Source organism: Protopterus annectens, chromosome 8.part0 (genome assembly GCF_019279795.1).
Source record: "Protopterus annectens isolate FY-2018-M chromosome 8.part0, PAN1.0, whole genome shotgun sequence".
In the NCBI taxonomy this organism is placed as follows: Eukaryota; Metazoa; Chordata; order Ceratodontiformes; family Protopteridae; genus Protopterus; species Protopterus annectens.
Genome location: NC_056741.1, coordinates 1,932,737,346 through 1,932,757,104, shown reverse-complemented (window position 1 = coordinate 1,932,757,104; position 19,759 = coordinate 1,932,737,346). Strand labels below are relative to the sequence as shown.

Genomic DNA, 19,759 nt, shown 5'->3' with positions numbered 1-19,759 from the left:
GCCCGAATACCTCCAAATAATTTGTATTGGATGACAACCCTTTAATAAGAGAAGCCAAATCCATATCAAACATGTATGTTAATCAATTAACAAATCAAGAATTGTAAAGATTGAAAATCAAAATGTAAACTCACCAGGCCAGCACCTAATGGAAAGGCAGACCAAAAGTCCTTGACTATACCCTACAACAAACCAAAAGAAAAACACATATATAGTATAAATATAATGTCACATGATGTCCCAAACCAAAAGACCCACAATCATCCCAATGTTTTAAAACATAATATGTCAGTTATTGCACATGTACAGGCAAAATCCAGTAGGGAATTCAGTATTCAATGGTCCCTACTTATAACAGGGTATTCACCCCCTGAAACCAAATTATATAGTGAAACAATAAATAGCCCTTGTTGTGAATAACCATTCAAGTCCTTATCAACCAATTATATAATCACATACAATGCTACATATCACTTAATTAAAAAAACAACAGGACCAAAAATTATCCGAAAAGGGGGTCCTAGTGTAGTAGACCCAATCAGTAAGATCCAAATAAAATTACTTGAAAGTAATTGACTGATACATGTGAAAGAATACATCAAAGAGAAATGTTCCCAACTGTAGTGAACCTTGCGGCTGGGACAAAAGTGTAACTTGATAAATACAAAAGTGTCAAAAACTGCTGGTAATTCACCTCCAAATGATGAAGGTCTAGCTGTCCTCCCTAGTTTGTCATAAAATATAAAATATATGTAAGGTGGACCTTCTAAATAATCATACAAGCCTTATGGTCTAGTAGTCAAAGTTTCAACGAAAAACATGGAGCCACAACTATTCTAACATAATAGGGCCCTTAAAAAGATATTCCTGAAAGCTGGCCCTAATTAAACCCATAAAAAGAATGTGGGTCAGACATGAACTCAGTCATATATTAGTAACATAAAAAATAAATTAAAATAACTCTGGTCACCAAATATGAAGCATTAAATATAACCCAACCTTAATATTATCTCAACGCTATACATAAATGGCCATATTAATTCCCATATGCAATTGGTAAGAAAAAAACCTGCATAAAAATGTCAGCTATTCAGAAACATTCCCATACGTACAGATTATACAATCTAGCCCACATGGATATTTAAGCAAAATATATTGATGGTCAAATTAAATTAAAGTCCTTATTGATCATCACTTTCAACTGCAAAATCCTGGTCAAGCAAAATAAAGGTCCATTCAAAAAAGTTTAACGTAAACAGGATCTATTATACAGAGAGATACAAGGTGAACAAAACAATTCACTAACTTTGTTTAAGACCAAATGATCACAAAAGTTAGACTAAACATAAAGCCATAGCTCCATACATGAATAGATGGCTCCAAAGATCAATTGTTCCTCCGTTCATACTTAGGCCCAGGTAGATGTAGCCACCATCCAATTACCGTAAAAGTATAAATGTAAAAAACATGATGGAAAAAAATCATATAACAAAATCCTTCACAGTGTTTGGATGGTTAAGACCTAAGAACCATGTATGTTATAACGGCCGATCCCTCCATTCGACTGTTGTGCCTAGAAAGAACCACATACTTCCGCCAGTTAATAATGACAATATGGATGTCAGCACGCAGTGTATGCCCCACAGAGTTCAATGGTCCAAAACTGAATGAATATAAGTAAGATAGAACGGGCACTCACTGTTATTAATAATAACCACACAATACCCCAACAGTAAAAAAAAATAGTCCCAAAAATAGAAAAGACCATATATAGCCCCACAATACAGTACCTCAATATACCAAGTCTTTCTCCATTAAATTTCTAGGCCCAAATGGGTATATACACCATCTGGTCACCGTAGTGATATTTGCGATAACAAAAATAGCCAAATTATCCACATTTTAAATGAATGAATGATTAAGACCAATAAGCAATATGTGTTGTAGCGGCTGATCCCTCCATCCGACTGTTGTACCTAGAAAGAGTTGCGTAGCCCCGCCAATTAGTGGTGATAATGTGGATGCCAACACACAGTATATGTCCCACAAGGTTTTAGTGGTCCAAGGCTGAACCAATGGTTTCAAAAAACACTGAAACTCGCATCCACTGTTATTGATAGTGACCAAACGAAACACCCAGAGTCGAACGAAAGAAATAAAATAATCCCCAAAATGAAGATAGATCATTTAGAGTCACACAGCACAGTAGCTCAATGCATATATCTTACACCATTGAATTCCTGGGTGCAAATAAGTATGTACACCACCAGGTCATTGTGAAAGTATAGACGATAACAGAAGTAACCAAGTCATCCGCAGTTTTAAATGGAAAGACCAGATGAACAGATCGTATTACAAAATACAATACCTCTGTCCAATTATTAGGCCTGAAAGAGTTATATACCCCATCCATTGTTAATAAACAAACAAATACCAGCAGACGGAATGATCTCCAGGAAGTCCAATGTCCCTGAACCAAACAGAAAATAAGCAGGATCCAGTCAGCAAAACACAAGCCAATAAAGGCCACACAGAATGCCAACAGCAAGAACTAAGTAAGGCAAACCCAAAGTCAGTCCAACCTGCATGTATGGCAAGTGCAAAGGCTCTATAATCCAAAGTAAATTCCAAAGCAAATCAGAGCCAGCACAAAGTGTGGTGTAGCAATTTAATATACCAAAACATATAATAACATGGGTGAAGGGAAAAAATCCCAACACCCAAACAAAACTGGTTTAGGCTTAATAGCCTTCTTCAGTGAAAGACAAACAAAATATAAATGATAGGACAAAAAGCCCTCCATATATACATACTGACAGATGCCAAAAGACCTCCTATTGGTTAATTTAAAGATACTCATTTAGACCAGGAAGGAAAAGCACCCCCCCAGTTTGATTAAACATTTCTTTTCTGTAGCATTTTAAAAAAACACAAGCCACCACAATTCTCCAAGTTTCAGGCTCACATAAAATAAACCAGCAAACAATTCCAAGTACAGAAGTGAACCCAAAAATGGCAGACTGCTCTATTTCTTCAAATCTCTTTATTCACAAAGTTATGAGCACTTTTGCAGGTTATAGTTATACTGCATGAAGCAGTATAACCTGCGAAAGCGCTCATACCTTTGTGAATAAAGAGATTTGAAGAACTGGAGCAGTCTGCCGTTTTTAGGTTCTCTTGTATACTTGGAATTATTTATGACTGTATTTAAGCTTACTGTTAGGTGTAAGAAGATGATGTCACAATGTTTGTTAATTACAAGAAATGACCATGGATGAGGAACATAAAGATCTTAGGTTTTTGTATTTTTTATTTATTATTTTATTTATTTATTATCTGTTTTTGTTTACCAGGTTTGTCTAACTGGGTTTAGTAAAAAAAAAAAAAAAAAAAAACTTCAGTGGAGGACAATGGAGAAAAGCTCCAACATATTACAAACAATTTTAAATAGAAATTTGATCTTTTACCTGGACAGCCATTGAGAAATACACATTAAGTAATATTTTTTAGAAGAATTACACATCTTTGCTAATTAGATATCATTCATGTGAAATAAAGGAATCTATTATAGTTTAGAAGATTTTTACGATTTAATAGAAGTTGAACATTGAGCATTTGGAGATGTGTAGTAGTGGATTTGTTGCATAGATAATTGTGTTATTAGAAATTTAAAGAAATGGAAGTGAGGAAAGGTATTCAATAAGACAGAAAATACTAATATTGTAGTTGAGAATTGTGGTATTAAACAGATTCAGAGATAATTATATTTATCTGTCATAAGGTTTATACTATACTTGCAGAGGTGGGGTAAAGAGCAGTGGGACAAAACTATGTATATGGCTGGGAGATGCTAGTAAAATCATTCAGGTATTTGTGAAGTCTGGTTGTGAGGGTTAGGAGTCTGGATGAAGAGAAATGGTTTGATGATATCCTGAGCTGAAGCAGTGTGATACATATGATACTGACATCACTAGTTGATATATATTGTGAGAATTCCAGATTTTTTTGTTAACATAGTTAATATTGCTTGTGATGCCATATTGTTTTCCAAGGCAGTGTTTGGGTAGTTAAAAGCCTCTATGAAGACTGAATTTCACTATAATGTTACATTTCAGTGAGTAATATTTATTATTGTATGAATAATTTATGGTTCTAAGCGATTTTCTTTGCCTCTAAAACAAGAATGATAGACTCAGTGTCCATAAAATAGATCTGCAATAGGAGAGGTAGTAAGGACATAATAAATTTGTCAAGTACCTTAAAATCCTTAACTGAGCAGAGTAACATCTTGTAGAGAATGGTCATAATTAAAATGAGGGAGAGTTGTCAAGTTGCAAGGGCTAATGTAAGGCACATTATGTGGAACATTTCTAGTCATCATCAGCAAATTATTAGAGCGTTGAAGAATTAGACATTTACTTATTAAATGGATTAGTAATAGGTTAACCAAAAGGACAAGAGTGATTATTCAAGGGTTTAATTCAAAAGAATTCTCTATATCTAGGAGAGTATGCCAAGGCTCAGTTTTGGGACCATATCTCTTTCATTTTTATGTCTACATTCCCTTCCGTTGAACAATGCTAGATCTGAAAATTCACAGATGATGTTAAAATTGCAAAACTGGTTACTTCTTTCAGGGACCAATTTGGAATTCAAAAATGGATTTTTTTTCTCCTGTCTTCTTAAGCTGAGGTCAACTAGAGCACAAGTAGATTGAAAGGGCTTAATTTGCTGTCTATATGTTAGAGTATTAAGGAGAGATCTAATATGGATTTACAAATGTTTGTCTCACCCTGACATTGGTTATCTATTAGGGATTAATTTTCTTCAGCATGAAAGATGCATAAGAAATAATAGTTTTTAGTGGGCTTTAATATGATACATAGAAAGATTGTAAATAGATATTTGTGTATAGAACAGGACAAGATGGATTTCATTACCTCTTGAATTTAGAGAAGCAAATAGTATCAGTGAGTTTAAAAATAAGGCTGTCTTCTGGATTGGTGAAAAGGTATCTTGATCACTAAGTATGTGGACAGAGGCCAGTATTGATCTCTGGTGAAGTATATGGCCAAATTTTGAATATCTGAAACATTTAAAACTTTAGCCAGAAGTATGGTGAATCTGAAAAAGTGTAATCCCAAATAGGGTGATTGTGTGCTCGTGTCTCTTTTCATGGATTAAACCACTAAATTTCACTTCTTTGGCACAGTTAAATCCGAAAGCACTGTTAGAAAGCAAGTGTGAACATGTCACTTACATCTGAAGATTGAATGTATATTATATAAGGTGTGATATTTTTTTCAAGGAAGTTGAAAAACAGAACACATTCTGAAGCTCATTTTTTGAAGGAGTAAGTGATAAACTTGCAGAAACTTATAACCAGATTTCTTATTCTTTCTAAATTTTGTTTATTCACAGAGCATTACTTCAGGGGCTTGCCTCCAATACTCGTCTTACTGATGTACATCTGGACATGAGCAGCTGTGAGGTAAGACACCCACAAATTCATTAAGGAAACTGATAGATGAATGATAATGTAGAAAGTATTCCAAATCAAAAAATGCCTTAATAAACAAAATACTGATGCAGTCAGCCTTCTTAGAACTTAATGCCTTTGTAGTTTGCATGATAAAACAATTGATTCAAAGTACATTTATTTATTGTGTTTATAAACTCCTGCTGACCCCAAAGCCTTGCCCAATTCCCTAAGTGACCACCTCCCTATCAAAGTCCAGTGTTACTCTTCCCAAATACTGAAATCCCACCATTTTACAGTGTGTTGCAAACTTTTTTCTTTCAACCCTGAAACCTTTAATAACAGCTTCACTTCCATAAACTGGGGATTCCTTAAGTACCTCCCTATTAATGAAGCTGTTCTACACTTTAATCACATTTTTCTTGATATACTTGACTCTTTATCTCCTCTTAGAAATGTGAGAATCAAAGCCAACTATTCACCTTGGTTCACAAAAAACATCCTATCTGTCATGAAAGAAAGAGACAAAATTTTGAAAAAATGGCTAAAAACTAAACCGGCAACATTCGTACAAAAGTATAAATTACTAAGAAATCTAGTAAAAACAAAAATTAACAAAGACAAAAAACTTACTTTTATAATCCCCTTCTGGCATACCATCAATAAAATCTTCAATCCAGGTCAACCTACCACACCCAGTCCCTGCCCTAATAATTCTCCCTTAGAAACTGCCACCTTACTTAATACCCACTTCATTGAATCTATTCAAAAATTTACCCAACCCTCCCAAAGCCAGAACTACCCTCATACCACTCACAACCCCTTTCTCTCTTAACCCAGTCTCCACAGCCTACATCAAGTCACTTCTACTAAAACTGAAACCTTGTTCTACCTCTATCGATACCCACCTTCTTAAACTCTCTGCTCATTCCATATCCTATCCTGTCTCTATCTTAATAAATAGATCAATCAAAGAGTCTACTGTCCTCAACATCTGGAAATCTATCTACACCATTCCACTTCACAAAGGAGGTAACTCCACTGAGCCCTCTAACTACAGACCCATTGCCATCCTATCTCCTCTATCCAAAATCCTCGAAAAATGTTTTCACAATCAGCTTTTAACTCACCTTATTAATGAAAATCTTCTGATCCCCACTCAACATGGTTTTAGACCACACCACAACACCTCCACTGCCCTCCTATCCTTCACTCACACTGTTGCTGAAGCCAAGGACAAAAATTGTTTTGCGTCTTCCCTCTTTCTCGAACTCTGTAAAGCTTTTGATACTGCCTCCCATTCCAATCTACTTACTAAGCTTTCTGACCTTGGTCTCCCCCCTCTACTATTCACTGGTTCTTGAGCTACCTCTCAAACAGGTTCTAGTCTGTCAAATGACAGTCTACCTGCTCCCCTTTCCTACCTATCCAAGCAGTTGTCCCTCAAGGCTCAGTCCTTGGCCCTCTCCTATTCAATATTTTCACCACTCATCTTTACTCTTCCTGCAGCACCTCCTCCTTCATACAGTACACTGATGACTCTACTCTTATCTGTTGTGCTGACATCTCTAAACTTCTTTCTATAACCCAAAACTCCTCATCTGTTGAAAAATGGCTCACAGAGCATCAACTTATACTCAACCCGAAAAAACTAAGCTCCTACTATTTCTCTCCAAAACTCACCACCACCTTAAATCCACCTTTACTATTCTTTGCTAGGTAACACTCTTGTCAAAGCTGAGCCTCACACTAAGTTACTGGGTACAAAAATTGATGACCAACTCAAATTCAACATCCATATCCAACACTGTATCAAAAAAAATAACATGAAACTGGGTCTTCTCTACAGGAATAAGACATTTCTTGCTCCCAACTCCAAACCCACCCTTGCCCGAGCCTGTCTCCTTCCATGTCTCCTCTACACCTCCCTCACTTCCAGTCAAACCTTCTCTCCAAACTAGAACAAGCTTACAATATCATAGCCAGATTCGCCAGTAACCAACCTTATAAATCCCATCATTGCCTTGCCCCGAAACAGCTTCAATGGCTAGAATTCCTCCAACTCTTACTACTTGTCCAGCTGCAGCTCACACACTCCCTAATCAACAAACTGCTAGTCTGCCCATCATTCTCTACCTTAGTATCCTCTTATACCCCAACCCGGTCTCTTCGTAGTTCTGACCAGCACCTTCTAGAAATCTATAAACCCAACAAAACTTATGGTAAACTCCTGTATAAACACTCTGTGTCCCTTGCATGGAATAGGCTGCCACCTCACATTCATAGCATCACTAGTTCCAGCTGCTTTAAAACTAAAGTCAGACACTACTTTCTGAACTCAAAAGCCTGTCCTTGCCTAAATCCTCCCTAATCTGTATTTTCCTTTATTTTTCTTTTCACTACCTGTCTCCATCTAATAATGTAATGACTAATCTGTTCACTAGACAATACTACATTATTCTACTTGGGTAAGATACCTCTTTTTCTGAAGAAGTTCACTGCAATAAACGTGAAAGAAAGCGCTAAAAATTACTGTCTCAAAGTGGTTTGTGAAGGTTTCTACCTCTATCAGTTTTCAAGTTAGTTTGGTTCTATTGTTCGCTATTTGTTGTTAAGATACCTCATTATTGTAAATACTTAAATGTACTGGTTGTATTTACTTCTTTTTGTTTTATTTTTATTACATTTATTTGTTTCACATGATTACTGCATATGTAATTTTTTGCTTATGTTGTATTGCTGCACTGTTTTTCTTGGGTTTTGTATATTGCCTACTGTATTATCTTTTTATGTTTGTATTGCTAGAGATTTTCTCCTCGGGTCTCCACTGAAAATGGGACATTAGCTCAGATGGACTAATCTGGTTAACAAATGCCATATAAAAATAAATAAATAAAGGTGGTACACTTCAGTTACAAATCACTGGAAGATGTGTAGGGAGGTACATGAAGAAGGGTGCATTGTACTCAGGTGTTGGTGTGATGTAGGCTGTGAACTATGGAAGTATAATGGCCTTTGATGTGGATGTCCTGCACATACTCAGGAGCTGTGTTACATATAAGAGAGTAATCACCACTGTGTCCAAATTCTAGTGGACATTCCACACACCATTTACTCCAGGACACAGGTCACATACCACTTGATCTGCTCATAGAGGTGTGATGTCTACATTATAATTGGGTTGTGAGTTTGTTTTCATAATGTAATTCATCCCCCCATGTTTTTGTTTCATCTCATGTGTTGTCATGGCTGTGGCAGCAATCTTTGGTGTGTACTGATACTGTCTGTATTATGCCAACATCACAGTTGGAGTCAGTGATTGCCCACAATCTGCAGTTCTCCAGACAGCTGTTTGGACACATTATGTGTATGTCATTTTTGATGTCTGTGACTTAAATAATGGACAGGAAAGGAGCTGGCACACAGCCCTGATGTATGGACTTGACCACTGGACTCGAGATATAAGTCACCTCACACGTTTCAACATATTTAGATGCCACGTATGTGATCCAGTGGTTTATCCACTTGGTGATGTAGGTGTTTTGTGGCCACTTGTCACAGTGATGAGTTAATACCTCAGTGCGGATTTGTGTCATATGCCTTGGCCTGGTTAACTACCACAGGATGATAGTGTTGTTGTCATGCATGCCCTCAATGACCTTCTTAAAGATATCTAAGAGATGTAACAGACATGGATGTAGCGTTAACAACTCACACATCTTTTGAACACAGCCAAGATATTACCAGTGTCCATTTAGAAAAGGTCCATGATTACATGTTGGTCTACCTCACAGATGAGGAGAGTCACGATATGTCATGCATGCTTCAGGTGCTGTCTTCCCTCCATTAAGATGGCTGTGTGTTGATGTACACCCTTGTACAGGAACATATTTCACCAAGGTGTGTTGAAGTGTGGATTCAACCATGTAAGGTAGATGCATGTTCTGAGTCATGCTATAGGTGATCTGTGATGTTGGCATAGCCCATTGATTCTGTGATAGGCCTGGATGAAGGTATAACAGTACATACTGTCTGTCTTGATCTTGCCTATGCTTTTGACACAATTCCCCACTTAGGTATCCTTGAGAAACTCTCCTAGCTAGGGATTAACCCTTATGACACAAGATGGTTAGCCAACTGGCTCATGGACAGAGCACATACTGTGAAAGTTGGTGAATCAACCTCTACCAGTAGAACTCTCACCAGTGTTGTACCACAAGGATTTGTCCTGGGCCCTTTACTGTTTTGAATCTATTTCTTGGCTCTCTGGACTAAAGTGTATGGCCTTTGGCTTTCCTAAGTTTGCTGACTGTTGCATATTGAGTGCAATCGAGTCCACCAATAATGCTAACATATTACAGGAGGAACTAACACAGACAAATGATTGGTGGCAAACCCACCGGTTTACAAATAAATGTAAAATGTGTAATTATTTTTACCTTCTTCAAAGTGGAATTCCATGCTAATTACAGCTTTGGCAATGAACCCCCTATGTGCAAACCCAGTGGTGCAAGTCCTGGGAGCACAGTTAAATAGCGGTCTGAACTTTGATCACCAAGTTTCCACAGTGGTGTAGAATGGCTACATCGTACACTTTATAAGTCAGGTGATCATATCCAGATATGAGAATGTTACAACAACACTGTACTCGATTCTCAACAGAACACTTCAGTAAGAGAGGAATGCTGGGTAAGGGACTTTGATATTTCTGGGTCAGGTAAGTTGGGTAGGTGAGGAAGCAAATGCAAACAAACAGAAGAAGAAAGACATAGGGACAGTGAGGGACACAAAAGGTTTGGAGACACCATGATTGGGGTGAGGGACGGGACAACAGAAGCTCATGCCCATTAAACATGAGGACAGTGAGAATCTAGTCTTCACCCACAGGACTGTCATCACCGTCCCCTTATTCTGGTAGCTGGAGTGCTTGATGTCTCGTCCTCCTATGGACCATGAGGGACAGCAGCCTCTCCATCTGGTGTAGCTATACTCGAGTGGTGCTGTGCATGACCCTACACACCAACCGTGGCATCTCCTGACGTGCGATGAACTCCCCTCCTCCGACAGGACTCCTGGAGTATACCACAGCACCAGCAGACATGCTGAGCATCAGTGCCGGAGCCAATGGGGCAGGGAGAGGGTCAGGCTGAGCCACTGGGGTTAGGTACCTCCCTGTGCTGTAAAGCATTCAGTGATTTGCAACAGATAGAGGACATGGAGACATTTTGATGACACATAATAGAAAATAAAAAAAAGAGAGATAAAAGTTGGGGTGAGAGAAAACAGAGATAAAATTAATATTATCATGTGTGACATGCAATGCATTATGACAATAATACAACCATTTTATCTGAAGTTTTACAAGTAAGTATACTTCCTAACAAGTACAAATTATAATTACAGATTGCTCAAAGTAATCCTTCCAATGTGCAGTTATTGAATTATGCCACTTGTGTAGAATTTAATTTCTGTAATATTATTAAAGAATTGTAGCATTTTATACTTGTTACTCATGGTATTTGAACCCACAACCTCTAATAACAGTCGTACACTTGACTCCTAAAATTGCTCTGTGCTACAGATTGATGCATGTATGCTTGTTTTTACAGTTAGGATATAGATTCATAGGTTAGAACTAAGCTAACTGCCCTTGTGAGCCATTGTAAGCCTAGCCAGTTGTCCCTTGGGAGACTCAAACACTGCACCTTGTGTTTGTAAGGCAAACACCTTAACCATTAGGCCACCCTCCCAACCCTTATGCATACTTACTTTGCTACTACTGTATAGAAATGAACATTTTTCTTTAAAATGTTAAAGCTACATGCTAATTTTCTTGTGCTGCATACATACCACTTGCTTCCCTCAGTGGCTGTAGATGCTCAGCATGGGCCTGTCTATTTTGCATCTGTTTCAGAATTAGCTGTTAATAGAAAAGAACAGAAGAGCATTCTGCATACCCATCTTACCTATATTTAGCTTTCTATGTATTATAAATTCTAATTCTGTGGTGGTGCAGTGGTAGCATTGTTGCCTCACAGCAAGAGGTTCTCCCGTTCGATTCTTGGCTGGAGTGTGGGGAGTGCCTTCTGTGTGGAGTCTGCATGTCCTCCCTGGGGTTGGGTGGGCATTTGAAAGACATGCATAAATGAGCGTGCCTTTATTGAAGGTTGAACATCGAGCTGGCGCCTCGGTGTTCATGAAAACAATCTACTGCCAATCATTAGTGGACCGGAGTTCCGCTGTGGCGACCCCTAACCGGGAAAAGCCGAAAGACAAACATGTATTATACATTCTCTTTATTAGCATACTTACACAATTGTGAGACGTTGCTTGTTCGGAACTTATCAAATCACTGGTGGAGTGTATCCCTCTTGCACCTTTTTAGGTTGCTGAAGTGGTGCCTACACTATTCTCCAGTGCACGGGAGGCCAGTTACACTGGATACAGCCTTGGCCAGGCTATTCCAAGCCTTAGACTTATACTGGAAACCAAAATAGTCCCCCTGCAAAAACCTTTGTCTGTGGCCCTTTACCAGGAGTCCAATAAATATTCTGGGCTCCTGAACACCCTACCTCTGCCCCCTAAATTGGGCACCTACCCCTTTAACATGAGACACATCCCATCCAAAAGCAGTGCAATAGCAAATGATTTCCTCTCAGTTCCTGTTATCGTGTTTGATGGTAGTTCGCAAATCCAAGCAATGATTCCAACTGCATTTATGCCATGTTAAGAGGATTGCAACAGTGCCAGAGTGGAAAGCAGTTTTGGAAACTGAAAAGTTAATCTGACACTTGACATTAGTTTGAGAGCTATGTGCTGCTGGAACTGTTAGGTGATTTAATTTTGCAGACGTGCACTGGGGGCATAAATTTCATGACCTGGCACATGGTATACAGTACTAAATTTGATTTTTATGGTGCAAGATTCACTCTTATGCATGTTGGGGGGAACATTTTTTTTTCACACAGTGATTTTCAGTCTTTGCCACAGAAGAAGTGCTTCTTGGACATAGTCATGATTATTTATAAATACAGATGACAGACTGAGGTGTTAAATATATACGTGTATGACCTGACAAGGTCCTTGTATATACATTAATTTATGTATGTGCTTTATTTAAGTGTGAAGGCCATCCAAGTCCAGATAGCAGAGTTATACTTATAGAAACATAGTTGACTGTATACCCTCAGTCATACATCTGAACCTTCAAAACACAGTAAGGCTATATTATCCCTCATACATGCAATTCATATCAGTTCCACTATTTATAATTATTTTTAAATTGTTATAAGTGATATTTAGGATAATATGAAATGGAACAACAGTAAAAATGTCTGAGATTTCCTGTATTAGAACCTGGGAGCATCTATATGGCAGCCCTGCACTTACACCTGTTGCCACAGGAATATTGAAATAACACTTGTTTATCTTCCTGGTCATTACTATAAAATGAACTGTCACAAAAAGTAAAAATATGTTGCACGTCCTGTATTAGAACCCAGGACCATCTATATTACAGCCCTACATTTACATCTGCTGCCACAGGAATAGTTCAATAACAGTTGGATAATTCCCTATTCATTATTAACTTCTGTGTATTAAGAACCATGCAATACCACTTAGTGGAGTTGAGGGGTGAAAGCAAAAACTACAACAATGTATACTTTTTGACATTTAGAATGTCGATGCCATGTCTGCAGGTGTTCTGCTTCCTTCCTGTGTGAGCCACTAGTCCAGTTTTGTGCACAGCTAAGCATTATAGAAATGAGATAAGCAATGCTAAACATGACATTTATTGTGTTTCTCCAGTTCTCCTGTTTGCGCTAAGCATGCACCATGCAACTACTGGCATTAAAAAATAGGAAAACTAGGAGAAAGGAAGAAAAGAAATCTATAAAATAAACAACACTTCAAAAATTTATGTTGGTACACATGAAATATTTTTACACAGGTCTGGATTTGAACTCTCACTCCAATGAACCTTCAAAACACGGTAAGGCTGGATTATACCTCTCTGTTAAAAAAATAGCTTTGCAGCAGAGAATGAAAATCATTGGGCATACAAGCAACTGCAACATAATCCACAGTATTAACAAAACATATGACAGTTGTACATTCTGAGTTGTTTGTAAATGTATTGATTTCAGATGTAGTGCACTGAGTGATCACATAGCCATTTAAGACTATTGTTTGCAGAAATACAGTTCTGTCTTATCTCCCTATTGTTCTTGCTCATGCTTCTCTTATCTGACCAGTAATCTGAGACATGCAGTCTATAAGGCATTCTGTAGTATTGTCCTTACAATGTGTGACAATATTAAATGTCAATTTACAGTTGTCAGGAAATGAAGGGAAGGTTGCATGTTACTGAACAGAAAGTGTGAAATGTGTTCTGCTTACTTACATTTAAAAGCTTGATACAATTACTCCTACACTGACATACTCACCAGAGTTAAGGGAGCCTGAATTGCTGTTATGTTTTTCTTCTCTCTATCAGTAATCTTTCACATTGTAATCCATTAACAGCAAACACTGAGGAAGTGCCTGCACTATGTTTATATCTGATACATGGAGCCACATATTTTGGATTCAGCAATTCTAATGAATTAACACATCATTTGCATCTTCACCATGCTCACAGCCCTGAATGTACACTATAAATGGAACAGTGTAGCTAGGGAACCTGAAGGTAAGGAGACTTTTTTATGTTCATAACACAGAAGAAGATAGTACATTGGGATGTATCTGCATAGAAGACTACTGATCTAGATAAGCTATGATTGCATTTTTAGTTATATAATTGATGTGTTCACATGTCACTAAGACAAATCTGTTATATACATGTGCATTAGCAAATGCTACTTTTATCTGTATGCACTTCTTAGAAGTTTACTGATGGCATAGGCATGTTTGTCAGGGCATTTTACTTTCTCAGATACACGGCCTTAGTACTGTCATCACTAGTGCTAATATTAAAACTGTTTTTCTCTTTACACTCTCCTATTGTTATTTCAGTGAAATGTAACTGTCCTATACTATCAATGACACCAGGGTGTTAGCCATCTAGGATGGCGCGTGGACACCTCTATGGGAGTGCTGGACACAGGTAGACATAACTGGCAATTACATAAAATTGAATGCTCTGTGGTAAGTGTGTACACATTTTTTGGGACAGTTTGTTTGATAGCACTTTTAGCAATTCACTGATGGTTTGTTAGCAAAATGTGTCATTTGCCTGTTGTTTTGGGGGTGGGGAGCCAAGTTCCATTTCTGTGTTGGCACAAACAAAATTGTTTGTACAGAGCTTTGCTTTGCTGCTGTTACTCTCCTTGTTTTGGATCCAACCTTGCTTTGTCTGTGATTGTAATATGCTACATCCACATAATTGTTTTATATTTGAATATCTTGACTGTTTTCTTTTTGTTTCTGCAGTGGCTGATATTGAAAAAATACTTTCTATGTGTTATATCAAAGCAGGACTTTTATTTTTAAGATACTTATATGTATTATCCTTCTTTTGTATTTTATGTCACCTAGCACTATCAGACATCCCAATCCCTGCAACCCCTCTTCAGTGACCCTGAGAATGAAGGGATTGTTGAAGCATTTAGATTACATGGTGCCTTTCTGTTTGGCAGGGGACATAGGAATATGTCTGGAAGAGTGTAAATTTGGCTGATGTAAATTCAGTAGGTGGTCAGAGGAGGACATATGATCAGGTGCATCACAGTGCCACTGACATGATTTCATCAGCCCAGAAGAAAGCAGCTGCCGTGGCCCAAGAATGGATGGCTATGGGGGAAGCTGCTACAGGGCTACCACCAACACCAAATGTCTCCACTGTTAGGAATCCAGAGAGCTCAGTGGAAAATGCAGAATAGAATGTGATTGATGTTGGTGCTCCTGTTCCAGGGAGAACAAGTATGTACCAGGTAGAGCGTCCATGTAGGCTTACCTATCTCAAATGTTAAATACTTCTTGTATAGTAAAATATTACTACTACCTCATCATTACCACTCAATCCCTCCACCACAAGCTTCTCCCAAATAACCCCAACACTGATCTCTATACCGATCTTCTTCTATTTGTACCCTAAAGTCCTCAGGACTAAGCACTGCAACCTTAAACTAATACAAATACCCAAATTGCTTACAACTATTAAAACAACTAGACATTCTTTCACTGCCTTAAACTTGTGTGGGGACATTCACCCCCAACCCAGATTTCATTCCTACTACATGGACAAAAAAACTAAAATGTATCTCACTTACTATCAGGGGCATGTGCAATAAACTGACACTATGTCATGCCTGGATAACACAGTCTAACCCAGACATCCTTGCTATTACAGAGACTTGGCTAAAACCAGAAATAAAAAGTACTGAAATGCTTCCCCCTGGTTACAGCATTATCAGAGTAGACAGGGCACATAAAAAGGTGGTGGAATAGCCCAATTTTCCCTAACAACTTGGTAGTTCCCCCATACTCCAATACTATACCAAAATTCTGCACAGCCAAAATTCTTATAACATTTCTAAAACTTAACTCATCTAACAACATCTGTATAGTTGTTTTATACATCCCTCCTGGGCAAAACATTCCCATTCTAGAAAATATTCCTGGATGTCTGAAACAATACCAAATGAAACCATTATCCTAGAGGATGTTAACATTGGCTGGCAGACTCTAACCTCATACCACACAACAAACAATATAAATCTCCGTGGCTTTACTTTGTTTATAAATACTCCTACCAGATATAGCAAAAATAACATCCAACACTCCATCTTGGATGGATACTAGTCTTGAGACCTTCTACCTTTACATCCTCAGGCCCACTCTCTGACTCCTTAAGAGACCACCTACCAGCTTATACTCACAGGAGTATCACTCAACTCACAAAGCAACACAAGTTCAAAACTATACACAACCTATAAAAGAATTCAGCAGAGGTATTTAATGAAACTCTAATAGCTATAGAGTGGTCCATCCTAAAAATACTTCCCCTTAATGATGCAGTTGAACTTTTCAACAGCATCTTCCTAAGCATTCTTAACTCTCTAGCCCCTCAGCAAAAAAGAATAAAAAATAACCATGCCCCATAGTTTACCAAATCATGTAAAATTCTAATGAAAGACAGGGACAAAGCATGGACTGCCTAGCTAAAGAATAAAATGGCATAAATCTTCAGTTATACAGATATCAAGCAAACAAAAAGACAAATACTGCATGATAAAAAATCATACTATTCCCACATTCAAGATAACCACAAAAACAACCCTAAGGAATTCTGGTCCTGTGTAACATCACTACTCAACCCAGGAAATAAAAGTAATCTCAATCCATTACAATATACCACCTCTTCAAACAACCACCAAATTTAACATATACTTTATAGAGTTCATATCCAACTTAAAAGTAAACCCTGCACATCCTACTCAACTCACTACTTCTACTAATACCCCAGTACTAGCCTCCACACTCCCCACACATTACATACATATTCCTTTATCTCAAATAAAAAAAAACATCTACAAAAAGTGACACCTTGCTCAACCTCAGCAGACAACCTCCCACCAGAATACTTAAAGCTTACCGCAGAGGCAATAGGATTCCCCGATTGCATCTTAATTAACAGATCCATATTTGAATCACATGTTGCTAACCTATGGAAAAGATCACACATTATCCTTTACATAAGGGAGGCAGCTCCACTGACATCACAAACTTTCGTCCTATTTTTATCTTGTCCACCCTCTCTAAAATTCTCGAAAAATGCGTGCACCTACAACTTCTCCACCATCTTACACACAACAACCTATCTTCCTGCACTCAACATGGCTTTAGACTTGCACGCAGTACCTTAACAGCCTTATTATCTTTCACTGACTCTGTCAAAAAAGTCCATGACACCGACAAACTAGTATCTGCAATATTTCTAGATTTGTTAAAAGCATTTGACATGGTATCTCACCCCAAACTCCTTAAAGAACTTTCCAGCATTGGTCTGTCCTCCTCTTCACTTCATTGATTCTCTAGCTACCTTGTTGACAGGCAGAAAGCAGTAAAATAGCAGGGCTCTATCTCTCCATGTCACCCCCCCCCCACACACACACACACAGCTGTACTTCAAGGATCCATCCTTGGCCCATTACTGTTTAATGTCTGGTTAATATCCCACCATATTGCCACCAATAATGTGACATCAGGTTAATATCCAAACAGTATAAAGTCAATATTGCCCACAATAATTCCAATAAATGATATCGAAAAAATTTCAGGTTAATATCCCACTGGACTGCCACCAGTAATGTGATGTCCCCCACTTAAAACCCAGGACAGTAATTAAGGAGCCTCAATCTTCACCACTGACTCCAGTGAGGGAGCATCACAGAAAACACCAGAGCACAGAGCACGCAAGAGTAAAATTCCACAACTTCCCTTAAGAGCATAACAGGAACATGCTCTATTTTCCTGGGACTGGACTGTATACCTCTGTCCACCCCAAATGTAATCCCTTTTCATATACTTCAGAGCAATGTGTTCCAGTTTAAGACGTCTGACTCACTCACACTCAAAATAAATTTAAATATCACGTTCTAACACTTATGAGAAGCCTCACACAGATTTCCAGCTGTGTTCCCACCCCAATACAAATGGTACAGACTGCCACCAGAGTCAGACAGGTTTACACTCCCTTCAAAGGGTGATCAGTTATTAAAAGTTAGATATCAAAATAAATGATAACTATAACTAGAAGCAGCCAGGCATTTGAGGTGACCTGGGGAGTACCAGACAGGTATAAACACTCTCTAATCTCTAAAGAACACACTGATTGCCCAGCCACAGTGTAAAGTAATGAAGAACATTTAATAATAAGTAAAATGATTGCAATAATGTAAATCAGTAATTTTCAATAAACACCAGAATTCAATCACCAGAAATATAAAATTAAACTGTAGGATGGAAGCCCATAATTTTAGAAAAATTCAATAATAGTGAAATTGAATTGGTTCAGCAACAAAAAAAGTATAAAAAATTCACCAAAAACTAGACATGCTAGACAGAAATACAAACTTCCTCACAACAGCTATGAAAATTACCCTGGCCAAAACCTACTTCTTTCCCTCACTGTTATATGGAGCTGCAATTCTAACTAACTTACAGACCCCCCAAAGAAAATAAAGATAATCACAAGGCCTTCTTTAGTTATGTCAGAAACCTGGGTGGAAACTCCCAGATATGCTCTGAGTTAGTGTAAAATGACAAAAAATACACTGAACCCACAGACATTGCCAGCATCCTGGCAGACAGGTTCAGTGCAAACACCCCCCCTTCCCCCCCAAATGAGCAAATGACTATCCCAACAGAGTATAGCCTCCCTGACATCACAGATGCACAGGTGAGAGCTGCCCTCACCAAAGCAAAAAACACAGCATCAATGGGACCGGACGGTGTCCCGGGCTGCGTTTTACACGAGCTCCAAGAAGAACTGAACCCTCACTTAAAATCACTATTCAATCTCTGCCTTACAACAGGATATGTACCCAAAGAATGGTGTACAGCAACAGTGGTCCCTCTCCATAAAGGTGGTGCCACAACAGACCCCGGAAACTATCGCCGTATAAGCTTAACTAGCCTGGTCTGCAAAGCTATGGAGCCTATCATCATGGAACTCATAAACAAAGACATTGGGAACCTCCAAGCACTGGATCCTACCCAATTCGGCTTTGTTAAGGGCAGATCTTGCCTCTTGAACCTGGTCGATTTCTTTGAAACAGTCACCAAGGCCATAGATGAAGGGAAAGCAGTCCACATAGCCTACCTTGACCTTGCAAAAGCCTTCGACACAATACCCCACTCGGGTATCATAAATAAGCTCACCAACTTAAATATCAACCCCTATGTCACAAGATGGGTTGCAAACTGGTTTAGGGATAGAACCCACATGGTCAGAATTGCAGGTGCCATGTCAGACTCTAAACCAGTTACAAGTGGCATCCCACAAGGCTCAGTCCTGGGACCTCTTTTGTTCGGTATATATTTCTCTGAGGTACAGGCTAACACAGGAGGACTATGGCTGACAAAGTTTACAGATGACTGCAAACTGGGGGCCATAATCGACTCGCTGGCTGACACAAGCATCCTCCAAAAAGGTCTCACAGAGACGGATAACTGGTGCCAGAGCCATGGCCTAAAGCTAAATGCCAAAAAGTGCATAGTCATCCCCTTTGGGAAAAACAAAGTGCCCACAAATTACCACATAGGTGGTAATCCATT

The 19,759-nt window shown here is 38.4% G+C and overlaps 1 protein-coding gene across 3 annotated transcripts in view; it reads left to right on the top strand.

Moving 5' to 3' along the window:
- LOC122809736 (capping protein, Arp2/3 and myosin-I linker protein 2-like) overlaps positions 1–19,759 on the top strand; it is a 1,549,910-nt gene that overhangs the window by 1,014,801 nt on the left and 515,350 nt on the right. For all 3 annotated transcript variants that reach the window (XM_044081444.1, XM_044081445.1, XM_044081446.1), the window contains exon 14: positions 5,422–5,491. In XM_044081444.1, coding sequence (XP_043937379.1) covers positions 5,422–5,491 — 70 coding nt within the window. The remainder of the gene's footprint in view (positions 1–5,421; positions 5,492–19,759) is intronic.